This window comes from Miniopterus schreibersii, assembly GCF_964146895.1.
Source record: "Miniopterus schreibersii genome assembly, chromosome: 15".
Taxonomy (NCBI): domain Eukaryota; kingdom Metazoa; phylum Chordata; class Mammalia; order Chiroptera; family Miniopteridae; genus Miniopterus; species Miniopterus schreibersii.
In genome coordinates this window covers 31,666,151-31,686,574 of record NC_138115.1, presented here as the reverse complement: position 1 = coordinate 31,686,574, position 20,424 = coordinate 31,666,151, and the positions used below count along the sequence as shown (strand labels likewise).

The 20,424-nt window shown below is 45.2% G+C and overlaps 1 protein-coding gene across 5 annotated transcripts in view; it reads right to left on the bottom strand.

The window, feature by feature from the left end:
* Positions 1–8,235: 8,235 nt before the first annotated feature.
* The window catches only part of CPNE4 (copine 4), a 320,582-nt gene continuing 308,393 nt past the window's right edge, over positions 8,236–20,424 (bottom strand). For 4 of the 5 annotated variants that reach the window (XM_081159934.1, XM_081159931.1, XM_081159932.1 and 1 more), the window contains exons 14-16: positions 19,570–19,703; positions 16,376–16,612; positions 8,237–9,960 (exon numbers count right to left, since the gene is read on the bottom strand). In XM_081159934.1, coding sequence (XP_081016060.1) covers positions 9,826–9,960; positions 16,376–16,612; positions 19,570–19,703 — 506 coding nt within the window. In that variant the 3' untranslated portion in view covers positions 8,237–9,825. Of the gene's footprint in view, positions 9,961–16,375; positions 16,613–19,569; positions 19,704–20,424 lie in introns of all 5 variants that reach the window. The other variant, XM_081159933.1, reaches the window with a different exon arrangement.

Here is a 20,424-nt window from a genome sequence, read left to right as displayed (position 1 = left end):
AAACTGTTGTTATACCATAACAGTAGTAATAGGTGTAATGAAAATGCTCACAGTAAATTTACTTCCTGAGCCATTTATATAATGACTGGTACAATGTTAAATGTTGTGCAAACATTATTTCATTTAAATCCCTGCAACAACGTATGAGGAAAATACCATGGCCTAAGAGGTTGAGTAAATTGTCCAAGACTACATTACATATCTAGTAAACATCCCTAGTAAAGCCATATGCCTGGTTCAGCCTGGTTTAGAACCCAGGTCTCCTAATTCCCACCCTTATTTTCCCCCTCTCCGTGATGCTGAGCCTTTAGGTTTGCTGGGTTGGGTGACTGAAAGCAGAAGTTATTTATAAAATGTCTCCCTGCTTAAGTGGTGGCCAGCAGGAAAGGGGAAAAGTGATCTTTAAAGTGAAATATCAACTGGATTGGAAGTGTCTGAATATAAAATGTCATTCTGAGTGGGCACGTCCTTCTGCCAAAGGGAAGTTGCGCGTTGGTCACTTAACAAAATAAAATATATCAGAAATTGGAATATATCAGAGAAATTGACTTGTCACCTGAACTTGGCACTTTCCCAGCACTGGGAAGCTGGGAGGCCTCAGGCAAGGGAAGGTTCTGGTTATAACAAATGCTTTCTTGGACTCTGAAGCACAATGGCTTTTCCTGAGGAGGAAAGAGAGGCCAGCTTGTGGGACAAGGAACTGTCTCCCTCAAACTTCACTCAGACCCTCCACCCCAATCTTCTAGCAAATTTAGAGAACACTTTAATCACGATGTCCCTCCTGCTTCCAAAAATGTGAGAGCGATTAGATCTTAATCTCTCCATTGTTTCAGGTTTATACGTCTGAATTCTTATTCCAAATCCTGAAACGAAAAATGCAGCGGGACATCATATAGGGACACGAAGGGAAATAGAAGCGGTCGATGTAGAATAGCAGGAGGGGACACAGGGGGTTTCTCAGGTGGAGGCGAGGAGGACACTGTAATTGCCTGTCCCTTTGCTCCTTTCCTGCAGTGGCAACTCTAGTGATTCCTTCCAGTCTAGAAACAATTTGTATCTCCACTGTTTCTTTTCCATCTCATCTAAGAAAGTGAAGTAGAGGTCAGTGAATGGGCAACATGCTTGTTTCATTTAACAAATATCCAAGCACCTTCTATGTTTCAAATCCTATGTGTCGTGTGCTATCTATGTGCTCAGTCCTACAGGGGAATTAAAGATAAACCTGTTCTCCAAGGTCCCAAGGCAGAATACGTACAATAAAATAACAGGTAAGTAACATTATATTAATTTAGAGATTTCACTGGGTAAACTTCAATTGGGTTAAGTGCAAAGGAAATCTATGGGCTTTGGTGGCCGAACGTTCCAGTAGCAGACCAAGTTTCAGGCAAGGCTGGATCCAGAGCCTGACTGAGGCCATCAACATGCTATGTTATTCTTTTCCCCTTTTTACTTCTTAGTCCTGCTTTCCTCTGCTTTGTTGTCATTCCCATGAGGTGGCCGGATGACTTCCTGCTCACAGGGATTCATGTCCTCACAGTGCAGCAACATCAAAGGAGGGTTACCCTCTCCTGAGAGCTCCAGCCGAAGTCCTGGGTTTGGATTACTTGGCCTGGCTCAAGTCATGTGTTCATTTCAGTCAGTCATGGTGACAAACACCATCAAATGCTAAAGGCTTTTGCATTTTTTTTTTCAGCTTACTTTATTTTTTTTAGTCATGCTTTTGTCTTCTAGACTAGACAATTTCCCCATTATGCTAAAAACAATGATTTCTACAGACCACTTAATATATGCCATACATTGAGCTCAACATTTTAAAGACATTATCTCCTTAAGTCCTCACAAGGACTCTAAGAGGTAGATGGTATTGTTTCCATTTTACAGATGAGGAATCCGAGGGACAGAGAAGGTAACTAAATTTATATATTCTGGGAAACATATTTCTGTCTGACACCAAAATTCTTCCTCATAACCATCATGGTTCTGTTTTCTTGGGAGGGTCGGGCCACTTTGTTTACTATCCTTGCTAGAATGGATCAATGTGCACCCTTAAATGAACAGAGATCTGCAGAAGGGCAGCTCAGCTCAGCTCATTCTGATCCTGAGGATATTAAATAAAGAGACGTGGACAGATGTGATGGTAATTTCTGAGCCGTGGCTGTACTTAATGACATTTTCAGTCACTTTCAATTAGTTCGATTCATATTAAACTCTAAATGAATTAGTTTAGGTTATAAAATTATCTTCTCAGCCCAACCCATTCCGGTGGGAGTATGTATTTTTAATATCCCACACTCCAGTCCACCTGGGCTTGACATTTGGCTCTCTGATGGCTTTCCATAATGCAGGGATTGCAATCCTAGGGGATCTCAGCCGGTTGCCAAGGATTTACCTTTGGATGGTTAATGAATTCAGGAGGTCTTTTTTTAGCATTTTTATGTGGCCTAGAAAAAGCATTCAATATGCAAGAGAGAAGAAAGAGCTTCCTTTTGAAATATACTATACCTGTTAATCATCTGTGAAAGAATCTCCTTTCTTAGAAATCTTAGCCTGGCCATCAGGATGGGAGCAATAATAGGGGAAACAGTGTCTGTTCATCTTAGAGTGACCAGTGTCACACTTGGGTTCTGCTTTCAATTTTAAAAAAGTGAAAGCTAAAGAATATGTGTGCATACAGGTACGTATATACATAAAAGGGCACTCTACATACTAGAAGAAACCAATGTATGTTTAAATCAATTTTTTTTTTTCTTTCAAAAATTCCTGGGTAAGACTAGAGAACTTGACTCTGTTTTTACTTCCTGGGGAAAAGTGTTTTTGCCCTGTCAACAAGGCTGCAGTTTCAGGACCCTCTGAAGCTCTCAGGAGTCAGAAAAACAGACAGGAATGGAATGGCAGCCCAGGTCCCTTCGTGAATCCGCACCAGGCTTTTACAGTTAGAGACTAATGTAAGTTTAACCAGATAGGAAATGCATAGAAAACCTCAGTGTTCTTGGATAAACTTCAGAATTATATTATCCACTCTAAAAACCCAAAAAGGTCAGAGTCCCAGGGACACTCACAAATCCCAGCATTTCCTCGCTGTGCTCTGCTTCCCTGCAAATGGCATGAGGACCTTAAAGTCACAGTGTGAGGAAGGCTTAGTGCGTTTGGACACTGAATAGGAAAGGAGGGTGGGGTTGTGGGGATAAATGTGGGCTATTGTTGGCATATATGACATTTTTGTAAGCGTTTAATGAAGTGTTCTTTTCTCTCTCCTAAGAGTATTACATTAATGATACATCTTATAATCCATGACTTCTTAGAGCAATCAAGGTATCCAATGGTTTAATTTTATTCAGCATTCAAGCATTTAAAAAATATTTCTTTGTTATTTTTGTTTTCCAACTCATTATAAAGTAGCTTCAGGATGATCCCCAGCAGCATAGAATAAGCTCAACATAAAATAATCGATTTTGTAGAGCTGGAACCCAGCAAACTGCTAAGCTTGCTACCTGGTAAAACATCTCTATAGTAATCATCTTTCCCAATGATTGCACTCACTCTCAGCTTCTGCCTAATGGGGAAGCTTCTCCCATTTGTGTGTGTTTGCATAGGTGTATGTGTATATGTATGTGTTTAAGTGTGGTGTGTTGGCACAAAAAGATATTATCATATTTTATTGATTCTAAGATGTATATTTTTCAATATTTTAACATTGTTTAAATCATGATGACGCTCACAACTGACAGTGTGTAATAGTGTAATTGCGTGTTTCTTTTCTCTCTTTATAAGGAGTGCATAAAATAATGGTGCATCTTAAAATCAATGGCATCTTAGATTCTATGTAAATTAAAATTTGTAGAGTATTTGAGGAGCTATGAGCAATTACTAGACCTACATAGTGCCCTTCCACTTTTGTGTGTATTGGGAGAGAAAAAAGCAACAAATGGTAAATAAGTCCTTGCAATAAGACTCACATTTTGTTAAAACAAGGTGTCCAATGTTAAGTGTATTTCTCTCACATCGAAATTTCCTTTGTTCAGTGCAAGTATTCAGGAAACCTTCGTGAAGCACTACCGTCTGCTCTTGACTGTACTTTGGAGAATTAAGCAAGGGAACTGTGCCCATGGCGGTGCCTTTGTGAGTAGGGGCTGGAGTATAATTTAAAGAAAAATGCTGCAGTTCAGAAAGGTGTTAATGAGATAGAAGGGAGAGGAGGTGATTAGCAGAAAAACCTGGAACCAAACCCAAAGTGAGAAGTGAGGATGGGAGGGGTCCCTGTGAGCGATTGAACTGCCTGCTAATCAAATAAACTGGGATGTTAAGATATTTTGGGATTTTAAAAATTGAGGGGAAATTCATGTGAATAACATAAAATTAGCCACTTTAAAGTGGACAGTTCAGTGACAGTTCATACATTCACAGTGTCGCGAACCACCATCTCTAATGTTCCCAAACATTTTCATCACTGTTCTGTTGGGGTTTCTAGCGAAAGGCTGTGCAAAGTCTCCAGGAGTAAAGGCCGCCCCCCACCTTTCCCAGCTGACAGCCAGCGAGGAACCGGGCCTCAGCTCTGCAGCTCCGACGACAGCCCGAGCGGGCTGGGAAGCGGGTTCTTTCCGGGAGCATCCCATAAGGAGGGCTGTCCTGCTGATACCGCGATTTCAGCCTATGAGGCTGAAAGGACCCAGCTGTCTCCCCGGATTTGTGACCTACAGAAACTGTGCCATGATAAATATGTGTTGTTTTAAGCCACCGAGCTTGCGGTGATCTGTTATGCAGACAGTGAGCCAATACACCCTTTGTCAAGCGGTCTAGAGCAAGCAGGTCTAAGTGCGGTTCCCAAAGGTCCCTGAACTTTTTAAGGAGTCTATGAGGTAAAAACTATCTTCATCACGACACAAAGATGTCACTTGCCTGTTTCACTGTGTTGACATTTGCACTAATGGTGCAAAAGCAATGGTGGGGAAAACTGCTGGAGCTTTGGCTTGCTTCAAGGAGGTGGCACCAACCAGCCTTTACCCTTGCAGGAAAGAACATGCAGTTTCAGTTAAGAATGTTCTTGATCAAGAAGACGAATTATAAATGTTATTAAATCTTGGCTCTCATGTCTTTTTCATAGGCTGGGTGACAACATGTAAGGCACCCAGAAAGTGCTTCTGCTGATTCCAACCTGAGATGTGTGTCCTTGTGTCGTGACCTGAGCTAGCTGGTGTGTGTTTTCCCCACAGACTTCCATTTTTACCTAAAAAAAAAAAAAGATAGACAAGCAAGCTACTCAGACATGTGTATTCAGGAGATATTTTCTTGAAAATGAATGAAGTCGAACCCGTGGCTTCAAGCAAAACAACTGACAGCGTTTGTTGCCAAGGATAACATTTGAGCTTTCTAGCAAAGATTAGAATTTTGGAAAACCTGAATCTGCCACCATGATTTGACAGATTATGAATACTTAAAGACAGTGTGATGAGATTGGCAGTGATTTTAGACAGCGAAAGATTGTGATTTTTTTTTAATATTGTAAAATATAGTGTGTGAGCATTTGGAATATCTAACTGAGTGAATCAACATTTTCCAAATGACCAACGCATAATATTACAAAGTCATGAGTGGTTAAAAAAAAAAAATTGAAAATGCAAGGAGAGATTTATTGATATGACTGCCTATTTCACATTACAGCTAAGCTTTAAGAAACTACCACTTGTTGGGTTTTGGCGTGGTAAAAAGAATAAACACAGTTATCTGAGAAAGCTAAAAATACTCCTCTTATCAACTATGTTACTGTGGGAGGCTGGATTTTCTTCATTGTGCTTCAACCAAAAACATCATTTCACAACAGGTTGAATGCAGAAGCAGATAAGAGCATCCAGCTGTCTTTTAGGAAGCAAGACACACAGAGCTTCTTTGTTTCACTATTTTTTGGTTTTGAGAATATAGGTTTTTTTAAAAATTTATTTTTATTATTAAATTTATTGGGGGCGACATTGGTTGATAGGCTCATATAGGCTTCAGGTGTAAAAATACAGGTTTTTTTAAGACAAAAAATATTTCACTTTTGTTAATATGTAATGGGGTTTATCACTGTTGTTTAAATGAATTGGTAATAGAGCAGTACTTCGGTTTTCGAACGTAATCTTTTCCTGAAGACTGTTCGAGCTCTGAAATGTTTGAAAACCAAGCGATCCACAGCCCGCAGCTGGGCCTCAGGATCTTGCGCTCAGCGGAAGCCGTGGGGCGTGTTCCACTTCTGAGGCGTGTTCGAAAACCGAAGCATTTACTTCTGGGTTTACGGCTTCCATAACCCAAAATGTTCATCAACGGAGACGTTCGAAAACTGAGGCACCACTGTAGATGACATTTGCAGTTTGAATTTCTAATACAACAAGTATTGACAGACATAAGCCACAGAAATAAAATCTCTGTGACGTCCTCAAGGATTTAGAGTCTATGGGATCTACTGAAGCCCAGTGGAGGGCAGGCCATGGACGTAGTAAGTCAGCGGTTCCAAATTTGCACTCCCACAAAGGCATTTTTCATTTTGTAGTGTCTACAACACTTGTTTAATTTTGAATGAGTTTTCCACATTTACAAATCGGTGGGTCTTGTGTCAAATACCAGATTATTCGATTCTCTCGAAAAACTGGATGAACTGACTGCACTGGGCCAGCATTTGTGCAGGGCCCCTGGAGCTGGTGGCGGCTGCCCTCTTTGGACACATGCTCTCGTTTCCCTCTGTCCTCATCTCACTCTACTCTTCATGTCCCTTTGTTTGCACCTGCTCCTCCTGTGTTCACCTGGCCTGCTCAGCTCCTGGGGGCTGTATTCGTGATGTCCCGTCTACATGGCCTCCTTGGTGGCGAGAAGTTGGGAAGGCCTAGTGGTATCCTGAGACTCTTCCACTGCACCCAGGGGGATGCTGTGCATCACAAGATGCCAAGAACCCACAACAAAAAGCTGACATCATTAGAGGAGAAGAAATTTCCGAAATGGAGGCAAAGATCATGTTTTTAAGGCACATTCTCTCAAATCTCTTAAGAATCTGCTGCTTGACAGGAGAAAGACAAGTATCCCATGATCTCACTCGTATGTGGAATCTAAACAAAATAAACCGATGAACAAAATAGATCCAGAGACAGAAACATGGAACAGACTGAGGGATCTCAGAGGGAAGGAGAGGGTGGGTGGGTGGGCGGGGAGAGATTAACCCTAGAATTTATACACATTTATGCACAACCCATGGACACAGACAATAGTGTGGTGAAGGCCTGGGGCAGGGGGTGGGTGTGGGGCAGAAGGGGTCAATGGGAGGAAAAAAGAGGACATTTGTAATACTTTCAACAATAAAGATAAAGTTAAAAAAAAGAATCTGCTGCTTGATAAGGCAGTGGATGGGTATAGTGCCCGGAGGGTGGCTGAAATGGAGATTATACAAAATGAGTTTGGGCACAAGAGCCAGAGTGTCTGTGTTCAAACCTTGTCTATGCCTTTTGATAGCTGTGTGACCTGAGGTTAGTTACCCGACCTCTTTGTGTTTTAGTTGCCTCACCTGCAAAATGAGACTAATGCTGCCGGTTACCTGTTAGGGCTGTTGGGAGAATTAAATGAGATAGTATGTGATGGGTACTTAGAACAGTGACTGGCATACAGTAAGTGCTCAATAACTGTTAGCTACTATTTTTATTATTCTTTAGAGCTGAGATTCAGTCTGGCTATGAAAAAGGAAGTAAATTGTCATAAGGTTCTTCCAGGCAAACCAAACTCTGTCCTTGTCACCCCATGTCACACATCCCAGGATCCCTGACATGAATGTAATAGATCTCAACAGATATTTGAGGATGAAACGGTGCATCGTTTTGATTGCCAGCCACAGCCACGTAATCTACCTGTTAAAACTGCGATGGATTTGAGATCTCTCATGAGGCACATGAACAAGTTCATTCATTCATTCATTCATTCATTCATTCATTCATTCATTCATTCGATTAGTCATCTCTTTGTTCATTAAATATCTATTGAGTGCTTACTATGTTCCAGGCACACAGGTAAGGAAATCTCTGTCCTGGTTTGGGGCTAGAAACAACCACCAGATATTTCTGTAGGAACCTAAATATTTTAATTCCTCGTTTGTTAAAAACAATGGCCCATGTCTCCATGGGACTGTGAAAGAGCTAGTCCTGGCCTGAGGCCATGTCACCTACATGAAATAAATCACTGCTAGAAAATTGCCTTGAAAAGAGAAACAAGACCATAACTCTTAGAGAAAAAATTCTGTAAGTACCCAATTTATTCATAAAACAATACAGTTTAAATATTTATGATTTTTTTCCAGTCATACATTTTCCCCATCATTCCCAAAATGTTGTGCATTTGGCTGACATGTATTTGCAAGGTTAGAATCTATAATTATAATGCTGGAAATTATACAAAGCCTATTTGATTTATTTGCTTGTTAATATGTCCCCCCTTCAACAAACAAACAACAAACAGATCTATTTCACTTTGTGATTTACCTCCTCACTTTTCTATCTTGTGCCTTTGATGCTGCGAAACACTTGTCCCCTTCCCTGTGAGGTTATACAAGTGAAACATTCATCCTTCCAGTGCAAGACTGGCCACTTTATGTCGAAACAAAACAACTCCATCTAAAACAATGATTCCAGGCATGTCTGCTGATAAGAGTTTGCTCTTGGGAATGATAAAAATGAGGCAAAGAGAAGCCCCAGACTCAGCTTAAAAATCAACTCGGTGGGCCACCTTTCTGGGGAGCGCACTGCACGGCCATTTGCCATGGACAAGGCTCCATCTTCGTGGTTCTACTAAAGACCTTCTGAGGTCATTGCTAGGGGTGGACATAAACGTGGCATCATTCATGCTGCAAGGTGAGCGATGCCTCCGTTAAGGAAGAGGTGGGACTACCGAGCAGTGAGACTGATGCGGGGCCTGCAGCTTCTGGAATCAGTCTCAGTACTTTCTACTCCCACCTCGGAGTCAGGCAGGGCCTTTGTGCTACTGGCAGGGGAGAGGTGCCATTCTCAAGCAGGCTAGGTTCTGCCCTGTTTCGGATGGTCTCTACGATCACACCCTGGCATCCAGAACCTCGGCCCTCTTAGTGCGGCCTGAGGACAGCACTGGCATCCCCTGGGACTTTGTCAGAGCAGCAGAATCGGGGGCCCCTGCAGACCTATGGCATCATGGTCTGAATTCTGACAAGATCCTCAGGGGATCTGTGTGCTCAGTAAAGCTGAGAGGTAGGTGCTGGGCTAAGAGCCCCAGACCCACGTCAAGAAGACTACTTCTAGGTGGCTAAACATCTTCATCAGCAGAGAGACCATTCTCAGCAGGGATGAGTTATAGATAACAACTGCAAAAAACAGTGTGGGTGTGGGTGTTTTTATTTGAAACATGCAAAATACAGTCCATGCATCTACCATTTTGAAAAGTCTCTCATCCTGGAGCAGATAAAACCAAATGTGTTTTGGCTATCAACGTTCGGTAAATGTTTCAAAATGCTTTACAGTGTAAAGATAATAAGAAATTTAGCAAAATTTCAACAAACCTGTATAAAAAACAGATACAGATAACCATTTTATCTCAAGGCGACATGCTGTAATGTAAAGAGTAAGTTATAATTATTTGTTTCTTTGTAAAAAGTCTTTAACAATACAAGGGCTTACCAGATCCAGGCCTCAGGGCTACACATGCAAAAAAAATGGTCAGTTAGTTAAAAATCACCAAAACGTGCTATTTTTAAATGTGTATGTGTGGTTTTTTTAAAGTACGGGAGTAGTGGAAGTATTAAATATTAGCAGGAGTAGTATTTCAGAGCTCTGTAAAAGTGCGTGGAGTTCACGGTGCTAGTGTCCTGGAAGACTCGTACATTTCTGAGGAACATTTTGGCTTAATCCCTTTGCCATTGTAATAGTCCACGACTTGGTTTGGGACTTCAGCCAACACGCTCTTTGCCAGGGCAGCTGGAGATGCCTGCAGGGAAGAAGAAATCACCATGACTTTGGCACCTGGTCAGAGGAGTCTGATTGAGTATCAGCCTAAAAAGCTTGAGTCCTGTTCTGAGCAGCTAGTTTCTCTCATTCATTCATTCATTCATTCATTCATTCATTCATTCATTCAGTATTTGTCAAGGGCTCCCCAGCAAGAGTTGTCAGGTTGCTGGAAAGTGAGCCATCAATTTCCTAATTATATTTTTGCATGCCTGTCTCAAAATATAAAACTACTCACACTTGAAATATGGGTGACAGAATGAACTGTCTCACAGTTTTGTTTCTGATTGCATTCAATTCCAGGCAGTTATTTATGTTCCAGGCACTGTGCTAGGGTTCTGGGGGCCTATGATTCTTGCTTTAGGGAAGTTATCATCATGTGAGAGAAACCTGGTGTGGTGAAAATTAACCCTACTTTCAGGTAAAACACGACACATGCTGGGAACCAAGAGCATCATGGCACATGGGAGCCTATTAGAAGTGTAGAATCTTCGACCCATCCCAGAGCTATGGAATCAGAATCTGCACTTTTATCTTGATGCCCGTGACTCCTGTGCATAAAAAATTTGAAAAGCACTGTTCCAGAGTCATAAACACTGTGTGACCAGAGCGCAGAAAACAAAGAGACTAATCTTCTTGGAGGAAATCTGAGCAGGCTTCCCAGAGGAAGTGGCATTTAAGTTGTTTTAAAATGTAGAGCAGGCAGGGATTGGCATTTGATCATTTTAGGGACCGTGAGTCATCTGATGGGGCTGAGGAGTGTGTGTGTGTTGCAAATGAAGGATTGATGGGACATTCAGTAGGAAAATAAGCTTGAGGCCGGGTGAGGGGTTGTACTGAACACCACCATGCTCATTAATGCAGTGGTTATTTTATCAGCATTGTGGCTCCCCTGTAGGACCTGATGCAGAAGAAAGTGGAAGTCGATATTCTGTGTGGACTCTTGGCTGTCAGTACTAACTGCTCAACCCCTGGTCAAGAAAAAGTGCCCAAACTCCATTAGAAGTACGGAAGAGACTGAACATTTGAAGCAGAGTGACCAGTTACCAAGTGTTTGAGATTCCTCAGGAAAGATCCTGAAGGAAAAGGAGTCAACTATATGCCAGAGGACCTGGTTTCTAGCTCTTTCCTTCCCGTGTGGCCTGTCACTCAGCCATTCAGCTTAGCTGAAGCCCTGGTGTTTTCAGAGACAAAATAGGAAAGAATAAGCATTCATTCTACCTCACAGAGTTTTTAGGAGGCTCAAAATAAGAGATATATCTTAACAACAATCTGAAAACACGGTCAGAGCACATGCCTGGGTTGCAGAATCGATCCCCAGTAGGGGGTGTGCAGGAGGCAGCCAATCAATCTTTTTCTCTCACATCGATGTTTTTCTCTCTCTCCCTCTCCCTTCCCCTCTCTCTCAAATCAATAAAAGCATATTTTAAAAAAAGGATTCTTCACATTTTGGAGATGTTATGGCACGTTGGACATCTGACATCCATGAATGCTCTTTTGTTTTATAAATAACTGCTCAGGGTTGTGTGTTAGATCACGATCCATGTGTACACTGGGGTATATAAAAAGTCATCCCTTTCTCTCTGGCCACCTCTCACATAAAGGTTACAAAGCCAAATACATGATATCCTAACTTCCCGTCTATCTAGGTAGCTCCATGTGACCCAATTTCATCTTTGAGAGAGAAATGAAAGTTTCCTGGGGGATGTTTCTTGGAAAGCTTTGCTTTCTTGGTTAAAGGGGACAGACATGGTTGGCTCTGTTTCCCTTTCCTCTTCCTCTTTTCTTTGAACTGGAATGTGATTCCTGGAGCTATGGCAACCACTTTATCACTATGAGAGAAGAGGAAAGGGAATCACCAAGTGCTGGCCCTGACACTAGTGAATAACTGGAAAGACATATGTCAGCAGCCTCCAGCCCCTAAATTCTAGTGACATGAGAAAAACATATTTGTACTTATGTAGTCCAGGGTTTCTCAATTTTAGCAGTATTTTGCTCTTTAGGGCCAGATAATTGTTTGTGTGGGGGACTGTCCTTTGCATTGTAGGATGTTTACCAACATTCCTGGTCTCTACGCACTAGATGTGAATTAAGCACGCCACACTGTCACCATTAAATGTCTCCAGACACTACCAACTTTCTCCTGGAGAAAAGAAGTCACCCTTGGTTAGGAACCATTCATGTAATCAACTGTAAGATGATTTTGCTGTTACTTGAAGACAAACTCTTTCCTAAACTGTGCTGTCAAATGGAACTTGCTCCAGCGATGGAAATATTCTATATCCGTGCTGTCCAATAGTGTGGTCACTAGACACATGTGAGTAATGAACCCTTGAAATGTGGCTAGTGTGACTGAAGAGCTAAAATTTTTGTTTTATTTAATTTTAATGAATTTAAATAGCCACATGTGGTTTTCCTCTACTGCATTGGACAGCACAGTGCCTAAGCGATTCTCCTGCCCTTTTGCATACTTGTGCTGGTGGTGAGCAAATCGGGATTTGGGGGGCATTATTTGGTCAGGTAAAGGCCCAAGTGTGAAAGCAGCTGGTAATAAGAGCTATATTTATTCCTCATGTACATGGACCAGGCACAGTGATAAGATTTGTGTAGACACCGCCTTCAGGCTTCCAACGTGTGTGTCATTTGCCTTGTTTACAGATGAGTCTGTGGCACAGAGGGGTTAACTAACTAGCCCAAGGTCACACAGCTCAGAGCCTGTGCCCTGTCCACTTCAAAGCTCTGAGCTACCACACAGAGCAGAAAAAGAGAGACGCTCCCAGGTTACGGACTTACATGAAATGCATCACTTTTCATTTTATTTATGGCCTATTGAATTCAGCGCAGTCTGGGTAATGAAATGGTTTTCAAAATCTAATTTGAAACCCAGGACGGTAGGCTGGATGACATGCTCCTGGCACTCCGTGTTCCTCATCTGCAGAGCAGCTGGGACCGCAGCACAGACGGGGAGCCGGGCCGACTTCCTTGCCCTGATCAGGGCACTTCCCTGGCTGGCGATGCCCCCTCAACTCCCTGCTGACCAAGGCCCTGCCCGTCCCCACAGACCCAGCTCGAGCTGTTGGGCTTTCCTCACGGCAACTTCTCTCTGCTCTGAAGTCCCATAGCATTATTTAAGCCCTTTTCAGGCACCCACAGATTTTTTCTGCTGACGCCTATATCCCAACCATGCAACTCCCCAGTAAGTTCCTTGTGGCCTGGACTCAGGGCTCTCCCCTCGCTGTGGCCCCAATGCTAGCACAGGTCTTGCACGCAGCAGGCACTCCCTGAGAGGAGGCCTGGGGTAGGGGCTGGAATCCTGCATGGCTCAGCTGCACTGTTTCAACACACAGGGGTGTGTGTGTGTGTGTGTGTGTGTGTGTGTGTGTGTGTGTGTGTAGGGGGCAGGGATAGGGAGGTTTGGGGAAGTGCGTGACTCTCCTAGGGAGTAAATTCTTTGAGCCTTCACTCAGGCAGAGTTACAGGTGGTGGTGAGTGATAGGGCTACTCCTCTGTCTCACCAACGGAGCAGGACATCGCGGCCAGGAGAGCGCCCCTCTGCGCACCTGGGCGCCAGCCAGGCGAGGGCCCGCTGACGAGCACACGCGTGCACCCCGCCCGCCCCTGCGCGTCCTCCTTGAAGAGCACTCCGCTCCTTGCGTCCACGTGCAGACAAGCTGAGGACACTGAGCCTTTCACCTACCGAGTGGTTTCATTTGGAAGCTTCCTCCTAGGGCAAGTGGGAGATGGCCTTCACCCTGACCCACGCTCCCTGCCTCCACCCTCCCCCACGCTCCCTGCCCTCACCCTCCCCCGTGCTCCCTGCCCTCACCCCTCCCCCACGCTCCCTGCCTCCACCCTCCCCCACGCTCCCTGCCCTCCCCCTCCCCCACGCTCCCTGCCCTCACCCTCCCCCACGCTCCCTGCCCTCACCCCCCACCCATGCTCCCTGCCCTCACCCCTCCCCCACGCTCCCTGCCTCCACCCTCACCCACGCTCCCTGCCCTCACCCTCCCCCGTGCTCCCTGCCCTCACCCTCCCCCACGCTCCCTGCCCTCACCCTCCCCCACGCTCCCTGCCTTCACCCTCCCCCACGCTCCCTGCCCTCACCCTCCCCCACGCTCCCTGCCCCCACCCTCCCCCACACTCCCTGCCCCCACCCTCCCCCACGCTCCCTGCCCCCACCCTCCCCCACGCTCCCTGCCCTCACCCTCCCCCACGCTCCCTGCCTTCACCCTCCCCCACGCTCCCTGCCTTCACCCTCCCCCACGCTCCCTGCCCCCACCCTCCCCCACGCTCCCTGCCCCCACCCTCACCCACGCTCCCTGCCCCCACCCTCACCCACGCTCCCTGCCCCCACCCTCACCCACGCTCCCTGCCCTCACCCTCACCCACGCTCCCTGCCTGTGAGCCCGTAGGGGGCTTGGCTGTTGCTGCTGGTACTTGGAATCTGCACTCAGCTCTGTGGCCAAGGACTGACACTGTGCTCCTTCAGTGGTTCTAATAACGCTGTAGCCTTAAGAGGAGCACCAGAGTTGTGTGGTGCTAGGTTTCTGAGCTATGCCTCATCTTTGAAGGAGCCCTGGAGTGCGCAGTGACCTCCCCGCGCAGTCCTGCCAATTCATGAGATCTAGGGTCCAGCGGAGGCCGCGGGGCTGTGATTTACCTGAATGCGGCTGTAACGCCTGTCCCAAGCAGGCAGCAGAACAAATGGCAATTTTTAACAAGCACAGGCCAAAGGCCCTGACGCCGGCACTGGGATGTGTCTACATAAACAATGGTCCATCCGTCCTTCCACCCCCTATATTTACCTTACCCAGTGTAGCTGGGGTCCCAGGGTGGGCTCAGAGTGGGATTTCCATGCCCCTGGACATATCCGATAAACTGGCTAGGACACTGCCAAGGGCTCACTTGAATGAGGGGTTTGGGCCGGAGCAGATAGGCTTTTCCAGAACAGCATCAGGAGGGGAGGCTTGGAGCGGATGGCGTGGAGCTTGTGGATGGCGTGGTGCCTGTTCCTTCCCTGGGCCCCTGAATACCTGACCTCGGCCCTGAAGATGGAGGAGCTGCAGTGGAAGCTAAAGAAGATGTTTCCAGCAGGGATCCTGAAGATGCGGGGACACAGACTTAACTGCATGGATGGTCTAGGTGACAGGGGTCACTGCAGCAGGGATGGGGGGACTCTCATCATTGCCAAGGGGACTGCAGAGCTGCTTCAGGGCGCTGAGCATCCTGGGGATTCCCTCCTGCGGGGGCAGCCCACCTTCCCTTACCAGCCACTGGGAGTGGTGCTGCCGGGGGCGTCAGCAGTGGAGAGGGCCAAGCCGCAGGGGGAGGGGAGTGTGCTCTGCTCCTGAGTGACTTTCACTAGGGGCAGGGAACCAAAGGTCACAGAGGACTGTGTGACAGCCCGCATGACCTTCGAGGACGCCCACACACAGCTCGGGAGGCTCTGAAGGGTTCTGCAGGGTCACCAGCGCGGAGGGAGCCTTTGGATGAATCAGAAGCGTCCTTCTGGGCAATTGCAGCCCATAGGTGCAGGCTGTTGTTGGAATTTTAAAGGTGCCCCTTCTTCATGGAGCTAATAATAATCCTACATTTGGAGATGCAATAAAGTTGTTATTGAGCACTTTTCGATGTCATACTAGAGCGTAGTCTAATGAGCCTGCATTTGGGTCATGAGGGGAGGGTAACGTTGCTTATTTATTATTGATTAGAGAGCAAGACTGTAAAGGTAGAGGGTAACTTGTAGAAAACTGAGAAGATTTCTGCCCAGCAGAGATGGTCCTCCAGTCTATCTATTTATTTTTAACCCCTTTGGTCACTACCTAGTTTTGAATCTGCCCCAGTAAACTTCCTGCAGCCTCTTCCCCACTGACCACAAGCAACTGTTTTATACCCTCCTTTGAACTACCTTTGGCATCTTACTGGTTCCCGCCTTAACGAGTTAAATAAATCTTTGATGCTGCTGACTACCTTTATAGAGGGCTTAGGTTTCTATCATTTTGGAACTACACTTTGCCCAGGCAAACACGGGCCTCTGCCAGGGCACGGGCTGGACAGGCAGGACCCAGGCTGAGTTTAAGCGGCCCCTGCCTCGCTGGCTGGGCCCTGGCGCGGGGAGCACCCTGCCCACCTGCACGCGCAGCGCCGAGGGCGCCGGGGTCCTAAGCTATATGGACGACGACCGGTGAAATGTCAGCTACCATGGTGGGCGTGACTTCTCACCTCGCATTCAAGCTACACTTTGATCTCCACAGAGCCAAGCTCTCCACATACTGTGGGGCAGGTGGCCTGGCCTGGCAGGGGTGGCTGGCACTGCTTCGCTACAGGTTGGTGGACACACAGGGAGGGAGTTTGCTTTGGCCCTGCCCTCCCGGGGCCAGTCCCCGAGATATGCGTACATGTTTGAAGTTCCTGAAGGGCACGAACTGAACGATGTCTCGAAGGACAGGCTCTCCTTTGGGTGACCTCAGGATCCCGTCATCACCGTCCAGCATCTGCATGTCGCTGAAGTCGGCGTTGCCCACCCCCACGATGATGACCGACATGGGGAGGTGGGAGGCATGGACGATGGCCTCCCGGGTGTCAGCCATGTCTGTGATGACACCGTCGGTCAGGATCAGCAGGATGAAGTATTGCTGCAATGGATCAGACGCCAGGCAACGACGGGGACAGAGGGGGGCGGGGAGGGGGAGACAAGGGCAATACCAGTTACACACCCTGGTGGCTTCAGTGCATACAGGCTACAGCAATAGTGATAACAGACTTTGGAGTGTCTGCAGACAGCCCTAAAAGCAAGCTTATGATGAGTGGGTCTCAAGGCAGGCACAGTAACTGTAGGGTAATTCTAACAATCACCTTAGTGACTGTTATGAAGCACAGTTTGGTCGACAGAGCCCCAGGAGGAGTCAGGAGGATTGGCGTCAAAGCCTCATTTTCTGAGATCCTGGGAAAATCCCTGAACTCCTCTGGGTCTCAGCTTCCTCTCTCAGGTGAAGGGTGGGACTAGATCATTTGTATGAGTCTCTTCAGCTAGGAGATTTTTGAGTCTAAAGCCACGCTGCCCACTACAATACCTACGAGCTCCACGTGACTGCCGAGCCCTTGAAATGTGGCTAGAGTGATGGAGGAACTGAATTTTAAATTTTATTTCATTTTAATGAATTTAAATTCAACTTTAAACATGGGTACTCGATTCAGTTATTGGAAGGCTTTCAAGTATGTTTGAAATAACTCAAGTATGTGAATGTACTTTCTCAACTATCAATTTATAAAGTCTAAATAAGATCAAGTATTTGTGATGATAACTTAGCACCCAAATTAGGTGATGTAAGTGTAAAATACACCCTGGGTTTTGAAGACTTAATATAAAAAGTGTAAAATATTTTATTGATAATTTTTTATATGGAGTACATGCTAAAATGAGATTATTTTGTACATTTAAAAATATTTCTGAGAAGGGGCACATGGGCTTCATCAGCTGCTAATGGGGTTCATAAAAAAGGTTAAGAGCCCCTGATCTGAAGAGATCCTCAGGATCCTAGGATCTGATCCAGGGCTAATCTAGCTAAAGGCACTAGGCAGCAGACTGACTGCTGGCGCAAAACCCTGATGGAAATTTCCAATAAAGCTTTGGTAACAGTTGCTTCCAAAGCCAGGCTAGAAAAATGCTCATGGGTGAAATATTAATTTTTGAATGTACATGAGGTCCTGTTCAGATATGAAGGAGACTTTTTCTTTCTTTCTAGAAGAATTTCACAAAATCAAGGAGAAGATCCTACAGCCCAACTCCCTGGCACAACTTGCCTAAGAGGTTCAAGTTTAAGACTCTTAGTAATCGGTGATAACAAGGAGTCCTGGACCACACATTGTTTAAAGAACAGGAGAAAGCTCCGGGGAGAAGGATCATAGTTCCTGGACTACGAGGGCCATTTATTTGGGGATATGTGGATAGACACTTGCACCGTTTCCTGACCTGTCCTTACAGAGCAGAATACCTGTCCCTGGGGGAGTGAGGGGCAAAAACTCATGCTGGCTTATATCAGGCCTAAGTCCAGATCTATGTCAGCTCCGTTCTGTTTTCACTCTTCTAGCTCCTGGTACTCCAGAGGGACTGAGATGACTTTTGTTTTCAATCTGGGCTCTGAGGAGCCCTGGGGATGCCTTGGATGCTCTTGGGGATGCAAGAGGGAAAAGGGAATAGACAAGTTTAGGCCCCATCTCTTAGTCCAGATTGAGCAAGAACAGTCTGTTTTTCTTAAAACCTATTTTATATGTTGGGTTTCTGAGTAACATATCATTTGAAGAATTTGAATTTGAAGTTCTGATGGTAAAAAAGTGATAAAAAAAATAAAATGAAATACTGATCTGTCCAACACGTATCTCCGAATCTTGCATCTGTGAGGATTCGAATTTGCTGCAAGGCCTCTGTGGGTTTGGCAAGATGGAGATATTGTTGCTTTTGACAAGTGCAGTTTTCAGGAGAATGTTGGGGAGGAAAGTCTGACTGGTACAGGTGGAGGAACCAATGCGAGGAGATGGAGACAGTGAGTATAGGCAAATTTTTAAATGACTTTTGCTCTAAAGGGAGGCAAAAGAAGGAACAGTAGCTAGGGTAAGTGATGTCAAGGGAGAGCTTTTAACTTAAACGGGAGATATGATAGGATGTTTTATTTGCTAATAAAAATGAGCCTTCAGCAGAAAGGGGGAAAAATTGAGGAGATGTAGTAGCTACTACGTCTATGCTGTTGGGTAACTGAGAGGAGATGGACCCCAGTATACGAGAGAAGAGGCTGGTCCCCCATCCATTCTATCGTGAGGGAGGGCTGAGAACATGGCACAGCATAACTAGGTTAGATAAGTTGATGTAAGAAGATGAGGGAGAACTACATTATTTTCTTCATGCAAATGCAGTATCTTAGGACTCAGGACAAAATCAGAGACAACTTCAGGCATCAGCAATGTTCTACTAAATCTGAAAGAAGTCATCAATCTAAAAAAGAAATATATTGATGTCATTAAAAGTGATACATAGACAAGTTGTTATGGTAAGATACAGGGGAGGGCAAAAGTAGCTTTATGGTTGTGAGTATGCAAAACATTGGTTTGCATTTTTCTTAAGAAAATCACAAAGAGAGTATAAAACAAATCTTTGCTATGGTTTGTATTGCTGCACTTGACCACCAGGGGACAGAAGCATCTATTATTTTGCTTCTCTTTCATCTAAAATATGGGTACATTGGAAAGTAAGTTTATTTTGGGTAGTTCTTTTTTTCTTCCTAGGAACATAATGTGGGTATGCTTTATACTCCAGTGAATAAAGTAAATTCCACTGTTGAGTGTCCCCTCTGTCCAGCTAATGTTGCAGACATTTGAGATGTGTCATCTCTAAGCCTCACAATAACCCAGCAGAGATAGGTATGATTATCCCCAATTTTTGGACGAGGAGACTGAGGACAAGAGAAGGTTAAGTCACTTGTCCAAACTCACACAAGTAAGGATGCTGTAATTTATTGTCAGAATGGGATGGGTGCTATGGCCAATGTCCAGGTGAGAAAGGGTCATCACACAGCAGGCAAACCGTCCCTCTCCTTACCGAGGCCTCCTTGGTGTTAGTCTCCTCCGATGCTGACTTGGCGACCTTCTGAATGATGGGGGCGATGTTGGTGGGACCATAGAGCTGGAGCTTAGGGAGGCAGCTCTGATAGGCTTCCACAACTCCTTGAATTCCTAAGGTGAAATTGGCAAAGATCAATAGGTCAGTAGTCCCCTCAAATACAATTAAAATCAAACATACACACAAATAAAGCATTAAATTCCTCAAATGTTCTTATCACCACATTTATGTTCTTAAGATAAAAAGTACTACACTATTGCCTCTACCCACCCCCCTGAAATCATTATTCTCTTTAACAGCTTCCATCATAAGCAATACTTTCCATAAACTTTTCCCTAAGATCCCACTTTATTTTTTTTAATTTTTAAAATGTGTTTTTATTGATTTTTAGAGAGCGAGGAAGGGAGAGGGATAGAGAAAAACATCAGTGAGAGAGAACCATCATTGATCGGCTGCCTCCTGCACGCCCCCTACTGAGGATCAAGCCTGCAACCTCGGCATGTGCCCTGACCAGGAATCGAGTCATGACCTTTTGGTTCCTAGGTTGGCGCTCAACCACTGAGCCACACCAGCTGGACCCTAATATCCTGCTTTACACATAAGATTTCATGAGGCTCTCATAGGGTAATGAAACAGATGCGATACCCATTTCACAGACGAAGAAACTGAGGCTTCAAGAGGTTACATCATCTACTCCAGGTCACACAGCAAAATGAACTGCAGACTCAGGATTAAAGCCCATGTCTGTCCGGCTCTGAGGGCTGTGCTCTCAGCCATTGGGCAAGTCAGCTTTAGTGCTTCTCTGGTTTTCACCCCACCTTGTTGACTCTATTG